Raw genomic sequence first — 17802 nt, forward strand, 5'->3', positions numbered from 1 at the left:
AGACAAAATTATTTACTCTTTAACAAAAATAAGAACTTTTAAAAGTTTTCTATAATTTTTAATTGGAAATTACAAACTTTGTTGACATTTAGTATTTAATATCACTTTAGATTCAATTACATGAAATGCTTATGTAGAAGTATTTATTTAATTATATTTACCTCATTAATTTATACTATTAAGTTTACCTATATTATTTATCAAATTGTAGTATCATCCTTTAAATTACTTTTCTGTTAGCCAATTAACAGCCTATGGATTTGAGGTGTTTTCACCTGAAGTAAGAAACTTAAGGCTAAATATATGAGTATTTTACCAGTAAGTCAGGATTTAACTTTTAATTAGACAATAATATTAAATATCTTACTTTTCAAAAATCATGCAAACAAAAACCATTCCGTTTTGGGATGAGTTTACAGTTTTTGAACAATTATGCCAAATATATCGACTTATAGAATTTGGCACTGATCATTCTGAAAGCACATGATCAAAAGATGCAAACAAAAATGTATACTGACAATTGTTAAGACTTTTCCAATATTACTTTACTAATAATTTTAAGCCTGATTACTTATTAAAGATTTTACTTTAGTTGCATGAACTTAAAAAGCAGTCAGGCTGGGCTGGGTGCAGTGGCTCACGCCTGTAATTCCAGCACTTTGGGAGGCCCAGGCAGGGGGATCAGAGGTCAAGAGATCAAGACTATCCTGGTCAACATGGTGAAACCCCGTCTCTACTAAAAATACAAAAAAATAGCTGTGCATGGTGGTGTGTAGCTGTAATCCCAGCTACTTAGGAGGCTGAGGCAGGAGAATTGCCTGAACCCAGGTGGCGGAGGTTGCGGTGAGCAGAGATCCAGCGATTGCACTCCAGCCTGGGTGACAAGAGTGAAACTCCATCTCAAAAAAAAAAAAAAAAAAAAAAAAAAGCAGTCAGGCTTATTTTTAATTTATAAATACTCTTTAACGTTAAGCCAATTTGATACCTTGTATCCAGAAACATAAAATATGTGTACTTACACAAAATCACACACATACAAACTCATATAAACTATGATTTTAAAGCTTTCCTTAAGAACTCTAGTCAAGAGATATTACTAAAAAAGCTTTCCTTAAGAACTCTAGTCAAGAGATATTACTAAAAAATCACCAGTTTGCAAAATCAAACAAACACGCAAAGTGATTAGATTCCATCAATGGTTTTTATCTCAGCAGAAAAGTAACAGCAGATATAAAAAAGAAAAAAAAAAAAGATAAGATAAAAAAGAAAACAGAAATAAAGATATTAGGTATTCTTGAGTTTCAGGTGGATTATTTTTGGGCCCTTAATTTTTCCTTAGTGTTAATTTGCCCAGCAGTTTAAAATGTGCACGACAGACAATAACATGTAAACTTTCTGGAGAACTTGAAAACATGTCATGACTTCAAAATTTTCAATTGTACAAAAATGTTTGCAAGTACACCAACATGAAACAGACGGGGTACTTGAAATGGCAAGAAAAAAGAAAAGGCAATGGAGAAGATTTGTTAGAACGCACTTTAAAGTCGAATTAGGATTCAAACAAACAAACAAACAAAAACAAAAAACTTGCTGGCAGAAAATAATTTAAAAAGAAAGTGCTAAGACAACTTTCTATAAATGGTCCTCTGTCACTTTTAACTTTGCAGTGTATCTGCTATTACACATGCCATAGTCAAATCCTCTCACAGTATAAGGTCATTTCTTACCCTCAGAGTGAAAGAAGTCAGGTCATAAAATACAGGAATACAGAGCTTTAAAATCTGCCAATAAAATTCTGCCAATAAAACTCCTCACAAAATACAAAACACCCCAAAAGAGGTGAGTGGCATTTTTCTTTTGAGTTTTTCAAGGAGTATGATTTATTAGAAAACTTCTCTTGATTCTGAACATAGTGAAGGGAGAAGAAGAAAAAGCATGCAAGAAAAGTAAATGGGAAAAGTTTTGTTTTGTTTTGTTTTGTTTTTAGATCAAAAGTGAACACATAAAGCAAGTACTTTTTTTTTTTTTTTAATCAGACTTAAAATCTATGTTGATGTTAATGCTGGTGGGCTTTTTTTAATTTCAAAAGGAAGGAGGCTATGTCTCAAACTTCCCATTATGGCCTGAACAACTGTTTCCATTAACTTTGGAATTGCCTTGGTCAATAGGAGGAGTCCGTTCATTTGGCTGAATTTTAATTTTAGTTAACAAATTTATACCAAGTATGTTCTGTGACTGCATTGGAATAAAACTGGAAATTAATAACAAGCAATTTTTAAAATTTGTAATGATGTGGAAATTAGCACACTCCTAAGCAATCAATGGATCAAAGAAGAATTCTCAGGAGAAACTAGAAGATACTTTTAAACGAAAATGAAAGATAATAGAACTCATGAAATGCAGCAAAGGCAGCACTTACGGAAACTTTATAGCTAGAAAGACGTACATAAAAGGAAAAACTCAAATCTTATAATAAGCTCTCATTAAAAAAATAAAACTAGAAAAAGTACAAACTAACCCCAAAACAAAGATGCAAGTTTAGACTAGAACCAAATATACAAAACCAAGAAAACCAAAATTGGTTATTTAATAAGATTGATAAAAATTCACAAACTTTACCTGAACAAGAAAAAATGAGACTCAATATAATCAAATGACTGGTAATGTTAAAGAAAGAGGACTATAGAAGACTATGGTAAACGGCTGGCGGCAGGGGCGGGGCGGGGGCAGGAGCAGAGAGGTTGGCGGGGGAGGCGTGGGCGGAGTGCCGGAGGCAGTTGGGGTGGGTGGTGGAGGGGGCGGGAGGGAGCCGGCGGGGGAGCGGGCGGGGGAGCGGGCGGGGGAGCGGGCGGTGGGCGGGCGGTGGGCTGGGCGGGTTGGCCAGCAGCAGGGTCGGGGGGGTCGGGTGTCTGGGTCTGGTCCGCGCGGGGAGGGGCGGGGCCGCGGGGGCGGGGGAGTGGGTGGCAGGCGGGGGAGCAGGTGGCGGGCGGGATGGCGGGCGAGCGGGGGAGGGCAGTTGGGGAGCCTGAGCAGGCGGGCAGCGGGGTCGGGGCAGTGGGGCGGGGCCTGGGGAGGTGGAGTTTTGGAGGACATAGGAACTGGCATTGGTAACTATCTTCCAGTTGCCTTGCCAGGGGTTTGGGGGCCCTGGGAACTGGCATGGGTAACTACTTTCCAATTGATTTGCCAGGGTTAGAGACTTCAGAAGGCCTCTACCCTGAGCCTGAGGTGGTAGGGGTCTGGGCCGGGCTGAGGTCATAGCAGACTATTTTGAGGCTGGGTGGGGACGAGGAGATGCTGAGACAATGCCGAAGTTTCCCATCCTTTCTCAGGGTTTAGAAAGCTGACTTCAAGACTGTAGATGCTCAGCGTTGCCTTTTGGAGTCACAGGCTCAACATCGCTAGCCAGAAATCTTTCCCATTCCCTGGCTTGTGTTAGACCTTTCTGAGCCAGTAGATTTTCAGCAGTTTAGCATCTCTCGTCCATCTACTTCATTAAATTATCCCAGCTGGAATTATCCTTCAGACCTCAGATCCCTGCTCCCCCGGTTTTTTGGCCTCCAGCTTGCAAAAGGGGCTACTTCCCAGGGAGTGTCTGTGTGTCTAGTCTTCATTTTCCCCCAAAGACAACTTTTATCCGGCATTCTCCTTTAGACATCACTCTCTTTCCTGGACTACTTTCCCACAATCAATCTTGAAAGCAAAAAAAAAAAAGAAAAGAAAAAAGAAAAAAATCCATGCTACACTTTGCTTAAGACTATTTGGCCTTGTCTGTCTGTCGTCGACACCTTTTCCGCATCTCATCCTGACTGTCGTGTCTTCCGTGGTGGTCTCCTTTGGGGGCTGCATTTCTTTTTTCTTTTTTCTTTTTCTTTTCTTTCTTTCTTTTTTTTTTTTTTTTTTTTTTTTTTTTTTTTTTTTTTTTTTTAATGATTTAGTGCTTGGCTTTACAGATTTTTCTAGTTCCTACTACCATTCAGACCTATCACTCAAACCATCTTCCCCAATCCATGTATCATCTTCTGTGAGAAAGGAATATTGAACATCGTTACTTAGAGGTATAGTGCCAGTATCTACTTTATGGAATGCCCCTTTTTCATGATCCCGACATTCACTTCAGATAATCCTGAGTGTCTTTTCTCATAACCTCTCAGAGGACCACTTACCACGTATGAGTGTTCGACTACACAGTCTTCCACTAGAAATCTATTCCCATGACCATCAGTTTTGTTATCACAGACTCTTTTAGATTTGGTTCTAACTACCATTGTCAGAGACTCACCTCCAGAGCCTTATTCTAGGCCCTACCTCTTACTTCAAAAGCAGAGTTCAAAATGGGAAATCCAGTTCTACCTCAGTATCTATCCCATATCTGTTCACCGAGCTTATTCATCCCTAAATTGTGTAAGCTCAACCTGCCCAGTTTCCCCTTTAGCTTTATTACCTACTGTGTCTCTCTTTTAATAAAATAGGATTGCCACAAAACTCTCTCCCACAATTGCCACTAACAGAAAAGCCTCCCCACATTTACCTCACCTTTAACACTCCCTTTTCCTGCACATGTCCAGCTCACTGCTCTCCAAGAAACGTCGTGTGTCTGGGTCCGGTTCAGAGTTGGATTCTGATTGTTCCTCTGCCTACTCTGTGATGTCTGAAGTGCCCTTGGGACCAAGCCAGGTGAGAATTTATTTCTGGACACTGACAGATGAGGAGGTAGAGTAACTGGTAGGAAAGTACCTCTGCCTGTTTGTCTGTCCCATTCCTGCCTATCTCCTCTTAATCTGTTTTTCTTTTCTCCATCTCTAGGGAATGTCCAAAAACAGCAGTGGAATACACATAGATGAAGATCTTTATTCCCGCCAGCTGTAAGTGGGGCCATGGCTGGGGAACGACAGGTGGGAAGAGACACAGAGAAGATGGGGTTGGGTTAGCCGATCCTGACCAGAGGCCTCCATAACCTGCCAGGTATGTGCTGGGTCATGAAGCAATGAAGTATCTCCAGATATCCAGTGTGCTGGTTTCAGGCCTGCAGGGGCTAGGTGTGGAGATCGCCAAGAACATCATCCTCGGTGGGGTCAAGGCTGTCACCTTACATGACCAGGGCACTGCCCAGTGGGCTGATCTCTCCTCCCAGGTAACCTATGGACCCTTTGCTTTTCCAGGGAACCAATCTTCCTGGGCTCTGTGTTCACTTACGTTCTCTCTTCCTACATCCTCTGATAGTTCTACCTGCGAGAAGAGGACATTGGTAAAAATCGAGCTGAAGTATCACAGTTGCACCTTGCAGAACTCAATGGCTATGTGCGTGTCCTCACCTACAAAGGATCGTTAGTTGAGGACTTCCTTAGAGGTTTTCAGGTACTTTGAGGCATTACCCACCCCCATGCCCTGCCTAATTTTTTCAAGTCTTATCTCTGGTTTGTTTGTTTACCATTGATTTAATGCCTGGCCCTTTGTGTCACATTTCATGCTGGAGGGCTAAGGAATGCAGACAGGAATTACACTCTGGACCTATCGTTGGGGTATTCATCTCTTTTCAGGAGAGAAGATGTGGCTGTACACTGTGGTATAGTGATTGTGAACATTGACCTTGAGCTGAGCTATACTAGCTATGCTTCTTAAGAGTTTTGATGTCTTTTAATGGTATGACTATAAACAAGTCACTTAATCCCTGCCTTAGTTACTGTATCTAGAAAAGGAACAATAGCACCGTCAGCCTCACAGAGATTTTCTGAAGGCTAAGCTTAAAACAGTAGCTGGAGAGCATTATATAGGTGTATTTAATAAACTGTATCGGAAGGAGGAGCTGTGAGTACTGATGATCTGCCTTAAGCTGTCCCAGAGGAGAAGGGTACTGAAACTCCTGAAATAAGCATAATAACTTTTACGCCAGTGAATTAGGGGGAGAAAAAATAAGACAAATCCCTAATACCATGGCTGGACAGGCTTTTTCCTGAGATTTAAAACCAGTGAATGTGATAGGGGCAAATAGAGGCTTTGAATGGGGCACACTGTTATTCATCTTTTTGTTTCTCAGGTCACCACAGACCAGGCAGCAGTTTATTTGACACTTAGATGTTTGTCAAATAAATAGATTCAGTGGTCTTCAAACTCTTTCCTCCCTGTATCCCTTTATCTGACACACACAGATGCTTTACAGGTGTTTGTAAATGAGGGCCAAACCAGCAAAACCTAGGTGAAGCTATCCAGTCCATCCCTTCCCTTTAGCCTTTGTCTTCTGTTATCTCACTCCACTGTATTTCAGTACCAGGCCCTCAGCCCAGGTCTTTGGCTCTTCATAGGTGGTGGTCCTTACCAACACTCCCTTGGAGAACCAGCTGCAAGTGGGTGAGATTTGTCACAGCTATGGAATCAAGCTGGTGGTTACAGACACCAGGGGCCTCTTTGGGTAAGTGCCTGCGTCTTTCTTCCTCCTGCAACCCCTGCCAAACTCAGGCCAAGAGGCTCCCATTGCACTTACCTTACGTTCAGGCACTGGAATTCTAAATTCTGCACTTTTGCTCTTCCTGTTTGACCTGAGTGCCATATGATTCCTGCTATTGATAAGCTGAGTTTCCTTTGCAAGAGTTCATTGTACCTTGAGGGAAAAGGGAATACCTAAGTATATGGACCTGAGGCACCAGTTCTGTTACTCCCCTCTGCAGGCAACTCTTCTGTGACTTTGGAAAAGACATGATTCTCAGAGATTCCAATGGGGAGCAGCCACTCAGTGCTGTGGTTTCTATGATCACCAAGGTAAGGAGGCCCTCTAAGAGTTCAGGGAAACCCTGGTGAGCAACAACAGTTTTGCCTATCTACTGGCACTCTAGTCTTTCTCTGAAGTCTACTCCACTTCCACCTAGGACAGCCCTGGTGTGGTCACCTGCCTGGATGAGGCCCAGCATGGGTTTGAGAGCGGCGACTTTGTCTCCTTCAGAGAAGTCCAGGGCATGAATGAACTCAATAACATCCTCCCCGTAGAGATAAAAGTCCTAGGTATATCAAGGCTGGGGATGAGAAATGATTGCCTGAAACAATGAGAAAGTTGTCTCTGATGGGGGTTTACCCAGAGGCCAATAGATGACACATATCCCCATAGTCTGAATTGAACTGAAAGCCAAAAGGAGAACTCTGGAGTATGAGGTGGGACTGAGGAGAGAGTCTTATGAGATCTTACTTAAAGGAAAGGTGGTGAACTCCCTGCTAGAGGCAATAGAGTTATATGCCACAGTTTGATTTCATTTCTCTCTCTCTCTAGTTATTCCATTTCTCTCTCTCTCTCTCTCGCTAGTGTATGTTTTTATTGGCTATGCTTTTAAAATTAGAATGGCTTTAGAATTTGTAGCATACATCGGTAATGTGTGCACAGCATGGTCTCCAGTATTTCACCACCTCACATGTAAAAGAAACTTAAAACAAAATATTTTCATTTTCTAGTTTATTATTTGCTATTACAATACCATTTTACTTTTTTATGTGTGGTAAGGTGCTCTACATTTTTAACAATTAAAAATTTTAAAGGCATATAAAAGTAAAACACAGCTTTTTTACAGATATAATTACAATTTTCAGTGTTCTTCCTTTTCTGTTACCCAGATTTTTGCCCAAAAGATGACCTTTTACATTTTTCCAAGTGTGAGTCTGCTGGTGAATATTCTGTTATCATTTTTGTGTCTGGAATTGTGTTTACTTTGCATGTTTTTGGGATAATTTAGACATCTTGTTTTTGTTCACCTGAATGTAAAGTGCTTATTTTCTCTATTACTGGTTTTAAGCGATGTGATTATAATGTACTTTCGTATGTTTTCCTTGTGTGCCTTTTGTTTGTGGCTTTCCAATTTATGTATTCCGTATATTTATAGTTTAATACATTTGGGTTACTTTTTTTAAAATACTGTGTTGTAACTCCCCCTTTGCCCTACACACCTCTTCTCAGGACATTGTCAATTATAGGTACTTTAAGCTACTTTATCTTCTACAACTCAATTGCTTATTTCTTTTTATTCTCTTACCTCTTTATTGTATTTTGGAAGTTGGATAATGTCTTTTAATATTTTGTATTTTAAGTATCTTAATCTGATAATCTTATCTGGTGTATAAGATTGGTAGAAAAGAACATTGAAATAAATATTGAAATAGATCCAGGAAGCTCTAGGAAATAATGAGCTGTTCAAGTTATTTGAAAAAGAGCTAAAATAAAGTGCTTATGTGTGAAAAATAGCAAGTTCGATGGAATACTAAGAATACAGGTTTGACGAAATGTTAAGGATGGAATAGGTCCAGAAAAGTTTTTGAAGAAATAATGGCCAAAAAAAAATAACATGTTTGTTGAAAACTTCAGTTACAGATTTAGGAAGCTCATTGAACTGTAGCTGAAGAAATATGCTTATCTGACACTTGGTAGAGAAAGAATACTTGTGAATGTTACATCCATGATTCAGGGTTTCTTTGTTTCTCCAGAGTGACATTTAATTATGGGGTCTCTGTGCAGGATGAGCTAGATATGGGGCCAAAGGAGAGGCATTCTCATGTGTGAGTAGAGAGAGCTGCTGGCAGAGGCCTCCAATGTCTTGAGCTAGGGAGAGTGTGGCTTTTTAATTCTCATTTTGATGGTGCTGTGTATTTTGAGTGGCAGGCTAGATGGGTTACTGCATGGATAGAAAGATTACACTGTATCCTTTTTTAATATTCTAGGTTCCTATACCTTTAGTATCTGTGATACCTCCAGCTTCTCTGACTACATTGGTGGAGGCATCGTCAGTCAGGTCAAAGTATCCAAGAAGATTAGTTTGGTGAGTAGTGGTGGTGGGATGTGGACTGTGGTTCATGAATTTCTAGTTTTCTCACAGCTGTGGTACTAATAACCCTGACTTTCCACAGAAATCCTTGCTTGCCTCACTGCAGAGCCAGACTTTGTGGTAACAGACTATGCTAAGTATTCTCACCCTGCTCATCTACATGTTGGCTTCCAGGCACTGCATCAGTTCTGTAGTCAACATAGCAGGCCACCTCGTCCCCACAAGGTATGTGAGTGGGCCAGCCAGCCAGGGTACTTGTCCTGAAGCCTGTCATACCTCTCCAACTGTCTGCTGCTGCTGCTGCTCCCACTGCTCCTCCCACTCCTCGTCTTCATTCTTCTTCCTCTTCCTTTTCTCCTCCTCCTCCTTTTTCCTCTTCTTCCTTTTCTCCTTCTCCTCTTTCTTCTTCCTCTTCTTCCATTTCTTCTTCCTCTTCTCCTCTTCTTCCTCTTCCTCTTCTTCTACTCCCACTTCTTCTTCTTCTTCCTGCTCTTCCTCTTCTTCCATTTCTTCCTCTTCTTTCACCTCTTCTTCTTCCTTTTCCTCTTCTCCTCCTCCTCCTTCCTCTCCTTCCTTTTCTTCTTCCCCTCTTCTTCCTTCTCTTCTCTTCCCCCTCCTTCTCTTTCTCCTCCTCCTCCTCCTCTTCCTCCTCATTCTCCAACTCTTCTTCTTCTCCTTCTTCTCTTCTTCTTCTCCTCCTCCTCCTCCTCTGCCTCCTCATTCTCCACCTCTTCTTCTTCTTCTTCTCCTCCTCCTCCTCCTCCTCCTCATTCTCCTTCTTCCTTTGTCCCTCTCTTCTACCATTTCCCTAAAAAGGCCTCTTTTGGCTTCCTCTGGCCCAACAGGAGGATGCAGCAGAAGTAGTGACTCTAGCACAGGCTGTGAATGCCCAAGCCTTGCCAGCAGTGAAGCAAGGCAGCCTGGATGAGGACTTCATCCGGAAACTGGCATATGTGGCTGCCGGGGATCTGGTACCTATAAATGTTTTCATTGGAGGCCTGGCTGCACAAGAGGTTATGAAGGTTAGCAAGGGGTGGTAAAAGGGAATGTCTGGGTGTGGTCCAGTTTCTTCCCTAAGATTATCAATTGGTGTTCATCTGTTTTAGGCCCTGATTAACCACTGATCATTCTCCCTCAGGCCTGCTCTGGAAAGTTTATGCCAATCACGCAGTGGCTGTACTTTGATGCAGTTGAATGTCTCCCTGAGGAGAAAGCAGACTTCATGGAAGACCAGTATCTCCCGGTACATAGGTGGGGCCCATGGGAAAGGCACTGGGAGCGTGTCTAAGGCAAGTCCTCTCTGACCTTCCTCTTTTCACATGACAGCACCAGAATCGTTATGATGGACAGGTGGCTGTGTTTGGCTCAGACCTGCAAGGGAAAGCTGGCTAAACAGAAGAACTTCCTGGTGAATGCCCCTGTTGGGCACCTGTTACTTTCACCTCCCTGTCTTCTGGCCACCTCCTCTGGGATCTCAATTTTCTGCCCGCACTAGAGTATCTTGGTTCTTGAAACTTAACTACATCCCCCTTTCAATTTTCTGTATATTGAGTGAAAGCTTAATATATGCCTTTATTTCTTTCACCTGGTGCTTCCTTCCTCAGATAATGAAAGGTTTATTGGCCCTGGGAGCTGAATGTGTGGCAGTAGGCTCTCATGTCTTCTTTTGCTATATTCAGGGAGAGTGTGGAGTGGTGGGTGACTCTGCATTGTCCTTAGTCACCCTGATGAGATGTCTCTTATTTGCTCTCTTTCAGGTGGGTGCTGGGGCCATTGGCTGTGAGCTTCTCAAGAATTTTGCCATGATTGGGCTAGGTTGTGGGGAGAGTGGTGAAATAACTATTACAGACATGGACACCATCAAGAAGTCCAATTTGAACCGACAGTTTCTCTTTCAACCCTGGGATGTCTCGGTGAGTAAGACAGGGTTTAGAGTTTCTCTCACTTCTCTATTCTCTCTCTCTCTTATTTTGGATCTTAATGACCCAAGTCTTTTTGTCGCTGTCTTTCAGCTCTTTTCTCGTTACTTTTTCATTCAACATGTGTTGAATACCTTGTGTGTTCTTTCATTGGTATTTTTCATAAATCTGCAATTATTTTGTGTCTGTTGGGAGTCACTGTTAATGTTGAAACTGAAGTTGGTATATAAAGGGATTATCAAGAAAGTCTCCTGTAAAGGTCATCGCCAATTTGCCTGCTTACAATCTCTCATTCTTTTTATACCCAACATACTAAATACTACTTTAGACATTTGAAATTCATCAGAGGTAGCAAAAGAAAGGCTCCTGTCCTTGTCTAGTGGAAAGATGCAGAGAATGTCTCAGAATGCAGTCCCGTGTCCTCTAGAGGTCCTTCAAATTCTTTTTGAGCCTGTGTGATCACTGTTATTTTAAGAATACCAAGACATTATTTGCCATCTTCCTTCTTACTTTATCAAGTGAAAATCAGATTTTAGTTTAGGAAGCCTCTGTGAACTCACTGAAATGAACATTTTCCAAATGGCCAGTGCATGATGATAAAAAGTTGTTCTTGGCCAGGCATGGTGTTTCACACCTGTAATCCCAGCAGTTTGGGAGGCCAAGGTGGATGGGTCACCTGAGGTCAGGAGTTTGAGGACAGCCTGGCCAACATGGTGAATTCCCATCTCTACTAAAAGTACAAAAATTAGCCAGGCATGGTGACAGGCCCTGGTAATCCCAACTGCTTGGGCTGCCGAGGCAGGAGAATCGCTTGAACTCAGGAGGCGGAGTTTGCAGTAAGCCAAAATGGCGCCATTGCACTGTAGCCTGGGCGAGAAGACCAAAACTCTGTCTTAAACAGAAAATTACTGTTTATAGATTAATTTAGAAACCTCAACAAACCACTAGACACTGATAATGCCATTAAGGATTATGAAAATATTTTCATGTGTTGTCTCCCATATATCCTTTAGCAAAATACATAGCAGACTGAATGCAGTGGATATGAGAATCCAGCTGTCTTTATCAGGCTACATAACTTAAAAAGAGATTTGCAAAATCCAGTATCATGTGACTCTTATTACTGAAGTTGTTTATTTTTTTAGTCTTTAGTTACCTATTTATGTTTCTTTTGGTTTTATTATTATTAGAAGACCTGAGGTACATGTGCAGAATGTACAGGTTTGTTACGTATACATATATGTGCCATGGTTGTTTGCTGCACACATCATCCTGTCATCTACATTAGGTATTTCTCTAATGCTGTCCTTTCCGTAACTCTCCACCCAACAATAGGTCCCGGTGAGCGATGTTCCCCTTCCTGTGTCCATGTGTTCTAATTGTTTAGATTCCACTTATGATTGAGAACATGGGGTGTTATTACTGAATGATTATTCCTGAACTTCTGTATTGGAAATGCTTTATAATAATGTTTGTATTGCACATAATGGCCTTATTGCACTTTTAAATGTACTTATTTTGAATGACCTCAATTTAAATTTCTAACTTGGAAAATAATGGTATCTGTTGCCTATATAACAGGTTATTTTAAAGATATTTTTATAGACCACTGTGTTTAACAACTGCTGTAATAAGCAAATAAAATAGGAAAATATACAGTTGCTGTTAGAATGTGGGAAGTACTAATGATGAATAACAAACTAAGAGGCAGTTGGAAATGCCATGAAATTGCTTTGCAGGGTAGGTAAGGAAAAGGCCTTGGAAAGTTGACATTTCTGCAAACTTAAGAGAATGTAGGAGAATCAGTGGAACACCATAGGAAAAGTGTACCAGGCAAAGGTAAGGGCCTGAGCTAGACTTAGAGCTGTGGTGTTTAGTAGCAGAGTTAATATGGAAGGAAACAGACTTATTTTACTCCAACTGAAATCAGAAGCCAGTGGAGAGTTTTGAGCAGAACAGGAATGTGAGTTGAGCTTTGATGAAATCCTTTTTGTTCTTGTACCACTTGGTGTACATAAAACCTTGGTTTTATTTTTGATGCGTGTGTCCCAACTCCAGGTGTCATTAACTTAAAAATATTAGATGTTGGGGCTGGGTGTGCTGGCTCAGGCCTATAATTCTAGCACTTTGGGAAGCCGTGGTGGGCTGGATCACCTCAGGTCAGGAGTTTGAGACCAACCTGACCAACATAGAGAAACCCCGTTCTCTACTAAAATTACAAAATTAGCCAGGTGTGGTGGCACATTCCTGTAATTCCAGATACTCAGGAGGCCGAGGCAGGAAAATGGTTTGAACCTGGGAGGCAGAGGTCACGGTGAGTAGTTTTTACCATCACACTCCACCCTGGGCAACGAGCAAAATTTCATCTCAACAGAACAAAAAAATATTATATAGGTGATACTTCATCCATTGCTTTATTTTTGTGTCAGTTTTTTTGTTTTGTTCTTTTCAGCCTCGTTTGTCATAGCCCCAACCACGTGGCACCTTCGTGGACTTCCTTTTGGCCAAACAGCAGCCCTCTGGACTCAGTTTAGGTCTTTTCATGTTGGCCCTATATAGACTTGTTGGGCTGATTTGTGCTTAACAGCTTTGTTTCTCCCTCTGCATTCAGAAATTCATGTCTGACAGAGCTGCTACAGCTGTGCATCAGATAAACCCACACATCAGGGTGATGAGCCACCAGAATCGTGTGGGCCCTAAAACAGAATGTATCTACGATGATGACTTCTTCCAAAACCTGGATGATGTGGCCAGTGCTCTGGACTATGTGGATGCCCATGAGTTTGGGGCTGGGTGAGGAAGAGGGCAGAATTGTGAATATGAATATTGCAGGTTGCTGATGTTCCTGTCTATCTCCCATTTGTAATACCACTTCCATCACTTCTCCAAGGATTGTACATGGACAGCTGCTGTGTGTATTACCGAAAGCCACTACTGGAGTCTGGAACACTGGGCACCAAGGGCAGTGTGCAGGTGGTGATTCCCTTCTTGACAGAGTCTTACAGCTCCAGCCAGGACCCCCCTGAGAAATCCATCTCCATCTGTACACTGAAGAACTTCCCCAATGCTATTAAGCATACCCTGCAGGTAATCAGCCTTAGAGGTAGCAGAAGGTGGGAGAGACAGGCACCTAGATAGGTGGTCTCTGAGTCAGGAAGCCTCTGTCATTTAAGTGTTGAAAGCCATAGCATAGCTTGTGTATGTTCTCCAAACTTGTTTCGTTTTCTTAGACTCAGCAACCTAAGTTTGTAAAAGTGATTCATTTCTTTTTGTGTTATACTTCAAATTTTTTATTTTGGAAGAGCATCTTTATGCAAGGTAACACATCTTTGTATGAGTATAGAATGTAATTTATCATTATGTAAAAAGTAGAAATAGAATATAATTTATCATAATGTAAAAAGTGTAAACATTCCACTCTCGCATACAAAACTTATTTATTTATGTTTTGGTTTCTAAAATTACCTCTAAAACATGAATTGATAATTGTATTTTCCTGATTTTGCCTAAAATGTGTTTAGCAGCTGGCTTGTTAGGATGGTTCTGTTTCTCTCTTAACAGAACACGGCATATATTACCTAGTTAGATAAAGTTAACACACCTGAATAATTGACACCTAGAATACCTAATCCTGATTTACTACCCTTTCAGCTTAAGATTAAACATTACATTTTCAGACTTAGTGTTATGTTTGAGTTCATGACTGAGGGGATTATAAAGATGGTACAAAGAGAGGGGGAAAAAACCTAATTCTCATTTCAATCAAGCAGGTACAGAACGAATATGTTTATGTTTGTGTTGTCACCTCTCTCTCTCTCTCTCTCTCTCTCTTTCTCCTTCCCCCTACCTGAATATGTGAATGTACATAACTTTTACTAGGATGTGATATTCTACTCTTTGCCTAATATGCAGGGAGGCCCATAAAAAGGTTTTAAAATATATTTGCTTCATAATCTTGGACTTAATTTCTCCATGCCTCATATTTCTTGCTTTAAAATGTACATGATGATAACATCTCTCAAAGTGCTTTTATACAGCACTTAGCACTTAGTATGTACTTAGCACTATTTTAAGTATATTTTATAATTTATGTATTTTGTCATTCCTTTATAGAAATGTCATGAGGTGTAGATTTTAGTGTTCCATTGTGTTTTGAAATACTACCCGCTGTGCCTGAAGTCACAAAAGGTGGTTGTGTTTGGCAGACCTGGAGTTGAAACTAAATGTCCATTCTTTGGGTCCTCCAGACAGCTTCATCAATGACTGTATTGACTGCCTTTCTAAGAATCAGAGGGCAAAAATAAGCACAACAATCCTTATCTGTTTTGTTTTATGCCCAGTCCCCAAAATCTGTATAGGAGGATCATCCTTGTTCTCTTCAGTTGATTTTTTTTATTTTTATTTTTTTCTTTTCACTGGGGCAACTCACATCAAAAGAGTGTACTGCACATCTTATTTAAAAATAAGTTTCCATGCACATATACTGTGTAACCATTGTGCAGATCAAAGCTATTAGTTTTTAAGTTTGAGGTGGGAAGATGGAGAAATTTGGGCAGCCCCATTTGTGAGGCTTTTCACCTCTATTCTCCCAGAGCAGTTGTCTCTTCCTGCTTGCTCTATGTTACTGGTGGTATTTCGACTGCTGGTAGAATCTCATTTTATCTACCATTGTAATTTTATCTGCCCTGCCTATAGTGGGCTCGAGATGAGTTTGAAAGCCTCTTCAAGCAGCCGGCAGAAAATGTCAACCAGTACCTCACGTGAGTAACTCAAATGTCCCCTCTCCCTATCTCCTGCCTGCCAGCCAACGCAAAGCATCTTGTGTAATTCCTAACAACTCTAAAACTCACTGTCAGGTTCACTCTGAATGAATGAATGCTTGAGCCTCATATGAGGCAGGTGATTCCAGGGTCAGAGTTGTGTATTTGCATACATAGGGAGGTGACATGTCTTCCTGTCTATTCTACTCCAGTGGGGGGATCAGATGTAGCTTTCCATGAACACACTGCAATTTCTGTGAAGCCTACTCCTAAGGCTATTGATTAGTCCCGATGTTTGCCTCATAGAAACCCCAAGTTTATGGAGCTGACACTGTGGCTGGCAGGCACCCAACCCTTGGAGCTGCTGGAGAATGTGCAGCGCCGCCTGGTGCTACAGAGACCATAGACTTGGGCTGATTGTGTGACCTGGGCCTACCACCAGTGGCACACCCAGTATTCTCACAACATCCAGCAGCTGCTGCACAACTTTCCTCCTGACCAGGTATAGCATGCTTTCAGTGTCTATTTGGCAGAATACTCTTTCTGGAAATGTGGAGTTTACTGGAGGCTTTTGACATGGTTCATTCTAGTTAAGGCGGGTGTCACAGGCACCTTACGGCATGGGGGTTTCAGAAAAGTGGTAAGACCAGTGCTTTCTGCAGACACCTGCTTTTGCTTTGTTCCTTTTCTTTCAACCCAGAAACTTGGCCTCTGTTCTGTCTCCTGTGGTGTACGCTGAGTCAAATCTGATTCCCAGTAAAGCTGTAGAGATTATCATAGGGGAGATATTTTGGAGATAAGAGTGCAAGTGCCAGTTCTGTGTGACACTAGGGCAAATCATTGTCTTTTTTTATCTTCAGGAGTCTCATCTGCGAAGTAGGTAATGCTTATCTGATAAGAATTTGGTGAGGACTGGGGAGAATGCTGGGAAGATGGCCGCCTAAGAACAGCTCAGGACGTCAGCTCCCAGTGAAAGTGCAGAGGGTGAGTGGACGCCGCATTTCCAGAAAAATTTTTATTGCCCACAAAAAATTTTTATTGAAAAATTTTTATCAGCCAGTGCTGCCGTCCCAGCCTGTGTGGCTGTTTTGGGCCCTATGGGGCTGATTTGGCCCGCGTGGCTGCTTTGACAATGCCCTGTTGCAGCAGTTCTCCGTACAAAAGCCACTGGTCTGGGAGCCCTCTTAGCTGGCGATCGGAGCCCTGAGATGGCAGAGTTGCCCATTCATTTGAAATAGCGAGCCAGGCCAGGAGATTCCTAGGCAAAAAATCCACCAGGAGCCATCTCCACAGTTTGAGCCGACTCAGTGAGTCACAGAACGGGAGATCCTGGTGCCTTTTCAACAAGCAACTGGAACGTGGGGTTGTTCAACAAAAGACTCGGCCAGGCACGGTGGCTCAAGCCTGTAATCCCAGCACTTTGGGAGGCTGAGGGGGGTGGATCACGAGGTCAAGAGATCGAGACAATCCTGGTCAACATGGTGAAATCCTGTCTCTACTAAAAATACAAAATAGCTAGGCATGGCGGAGTGTGGCTGTAATCCCAGCTATTCAGGAGGCAGAGGCAGGAGAATTGCCTGAACCCAGGAGGCGGAGGTTGCGGTGAGCTGAGATCCTGCCATTGCACTCCAGCCTGGGTAACGAGGGAAACTCCATCTCAAAAAAATAAAAAATAAATTTAAAAAAAAAAAAAAAAAAAAAAAAAGACTCTGAGTCAGGGAGCCAGGAGGTCAGGCTCGATTGGGGCCACACCTCCACCACCAACAACAACGGAAACAAAAACAGTAATTGGAAGCCCTCTGGGTTGAGCCCTTCAAACCAAGCACAGCTGAACCCAGGGCTGTCCGGCTCAGTGGGGGAGGGGCTTCTGCCAGTACTGAGACTATACACCACTACGGAGGCAGGCTGCAGTCACCGAGGCAACCCACCATTGTCAAGACAACCTGCCACAACACAGAGAGTACGCCATAACAGAGGCGGGGCCACCATTGCTGAGACAGTTCTAACTACGCCCATATAAACAGGACTGAAGGGAAGAGCACAGGGCAGCTGGGTGGAGCCCACAGCAGCTCAGCAAAGCCTCTGTGGGCAGGCAGTGGCTATGTCTACTGCTAGGTGGGTGGGTCAGACCTGAAAGAAAAATCAAAAAAGGCAGTAGTGCAGTGGAAACTCATAAAGCTCTAACTCCCTGGGACAGAGCATCTGGGAACAAAAAGTGGTTTATGAATTCAGCTGCAGCAGACCTAAACGTATCTGCCCAGCAGCTCTGAACGAACAACGGAGCTCACAGCTCAGGACTTAAGCCCCAATAAAAGATAGACTGTC

The 17802-nt window shown here is 42.1% G+C and overlaps 1 protein-coding gene across 1 annotated transcript; it reads left to right on the forward strand.

Annotated features, from left to right (window-relative positions):
- Window positions 1-4560: 4560 nt before the first annotated feature.
- On the forward strand, window positions 4561-15985 carry LOC141582922 (ubiquitin-like modifier-activating enzyme 1). The gene is given in 18 exon segments (XM_074392384.1): window positions 4561-4677; window positions 4807-4865; window positions 4966-5134; window positions 5224-5358; window positions 6303-6409; window positions 6666-6756; window positions 6864-6996; window positions 8695-8796; window positions 8881-9023; window positions 9644-9820; window positions 9937-10041; window positions 10125-10187; window positions 10189-10206; window positions 10556-10711; window positions 13329-13494; window positions 13608-13804; window positions 15413-15477; window positions 15784-15985. Coding segments are annotated over 18 exon segments (2205 nt in total).
- The last annotated feature ends 1817 nt before the right edge of the window (window positions 15986-17802 follow it).

The sequence above is a fragment of the Saimiri boliviensis genome, chromosome Y (assembly GCF_048565385.1).
Source record: "Saimiri boliviensis isolate mSaiBol1 chromosome Y, mSaiBol1.pri, whole genome shotgun sequence".
Classification (NCBI taxonomy): domain Eukaryota; kingdom Metazoa; phylum Chordata; class Mammalia; order Primates; family Cebidae; genus Saimiri; species Saimiri boliviensis.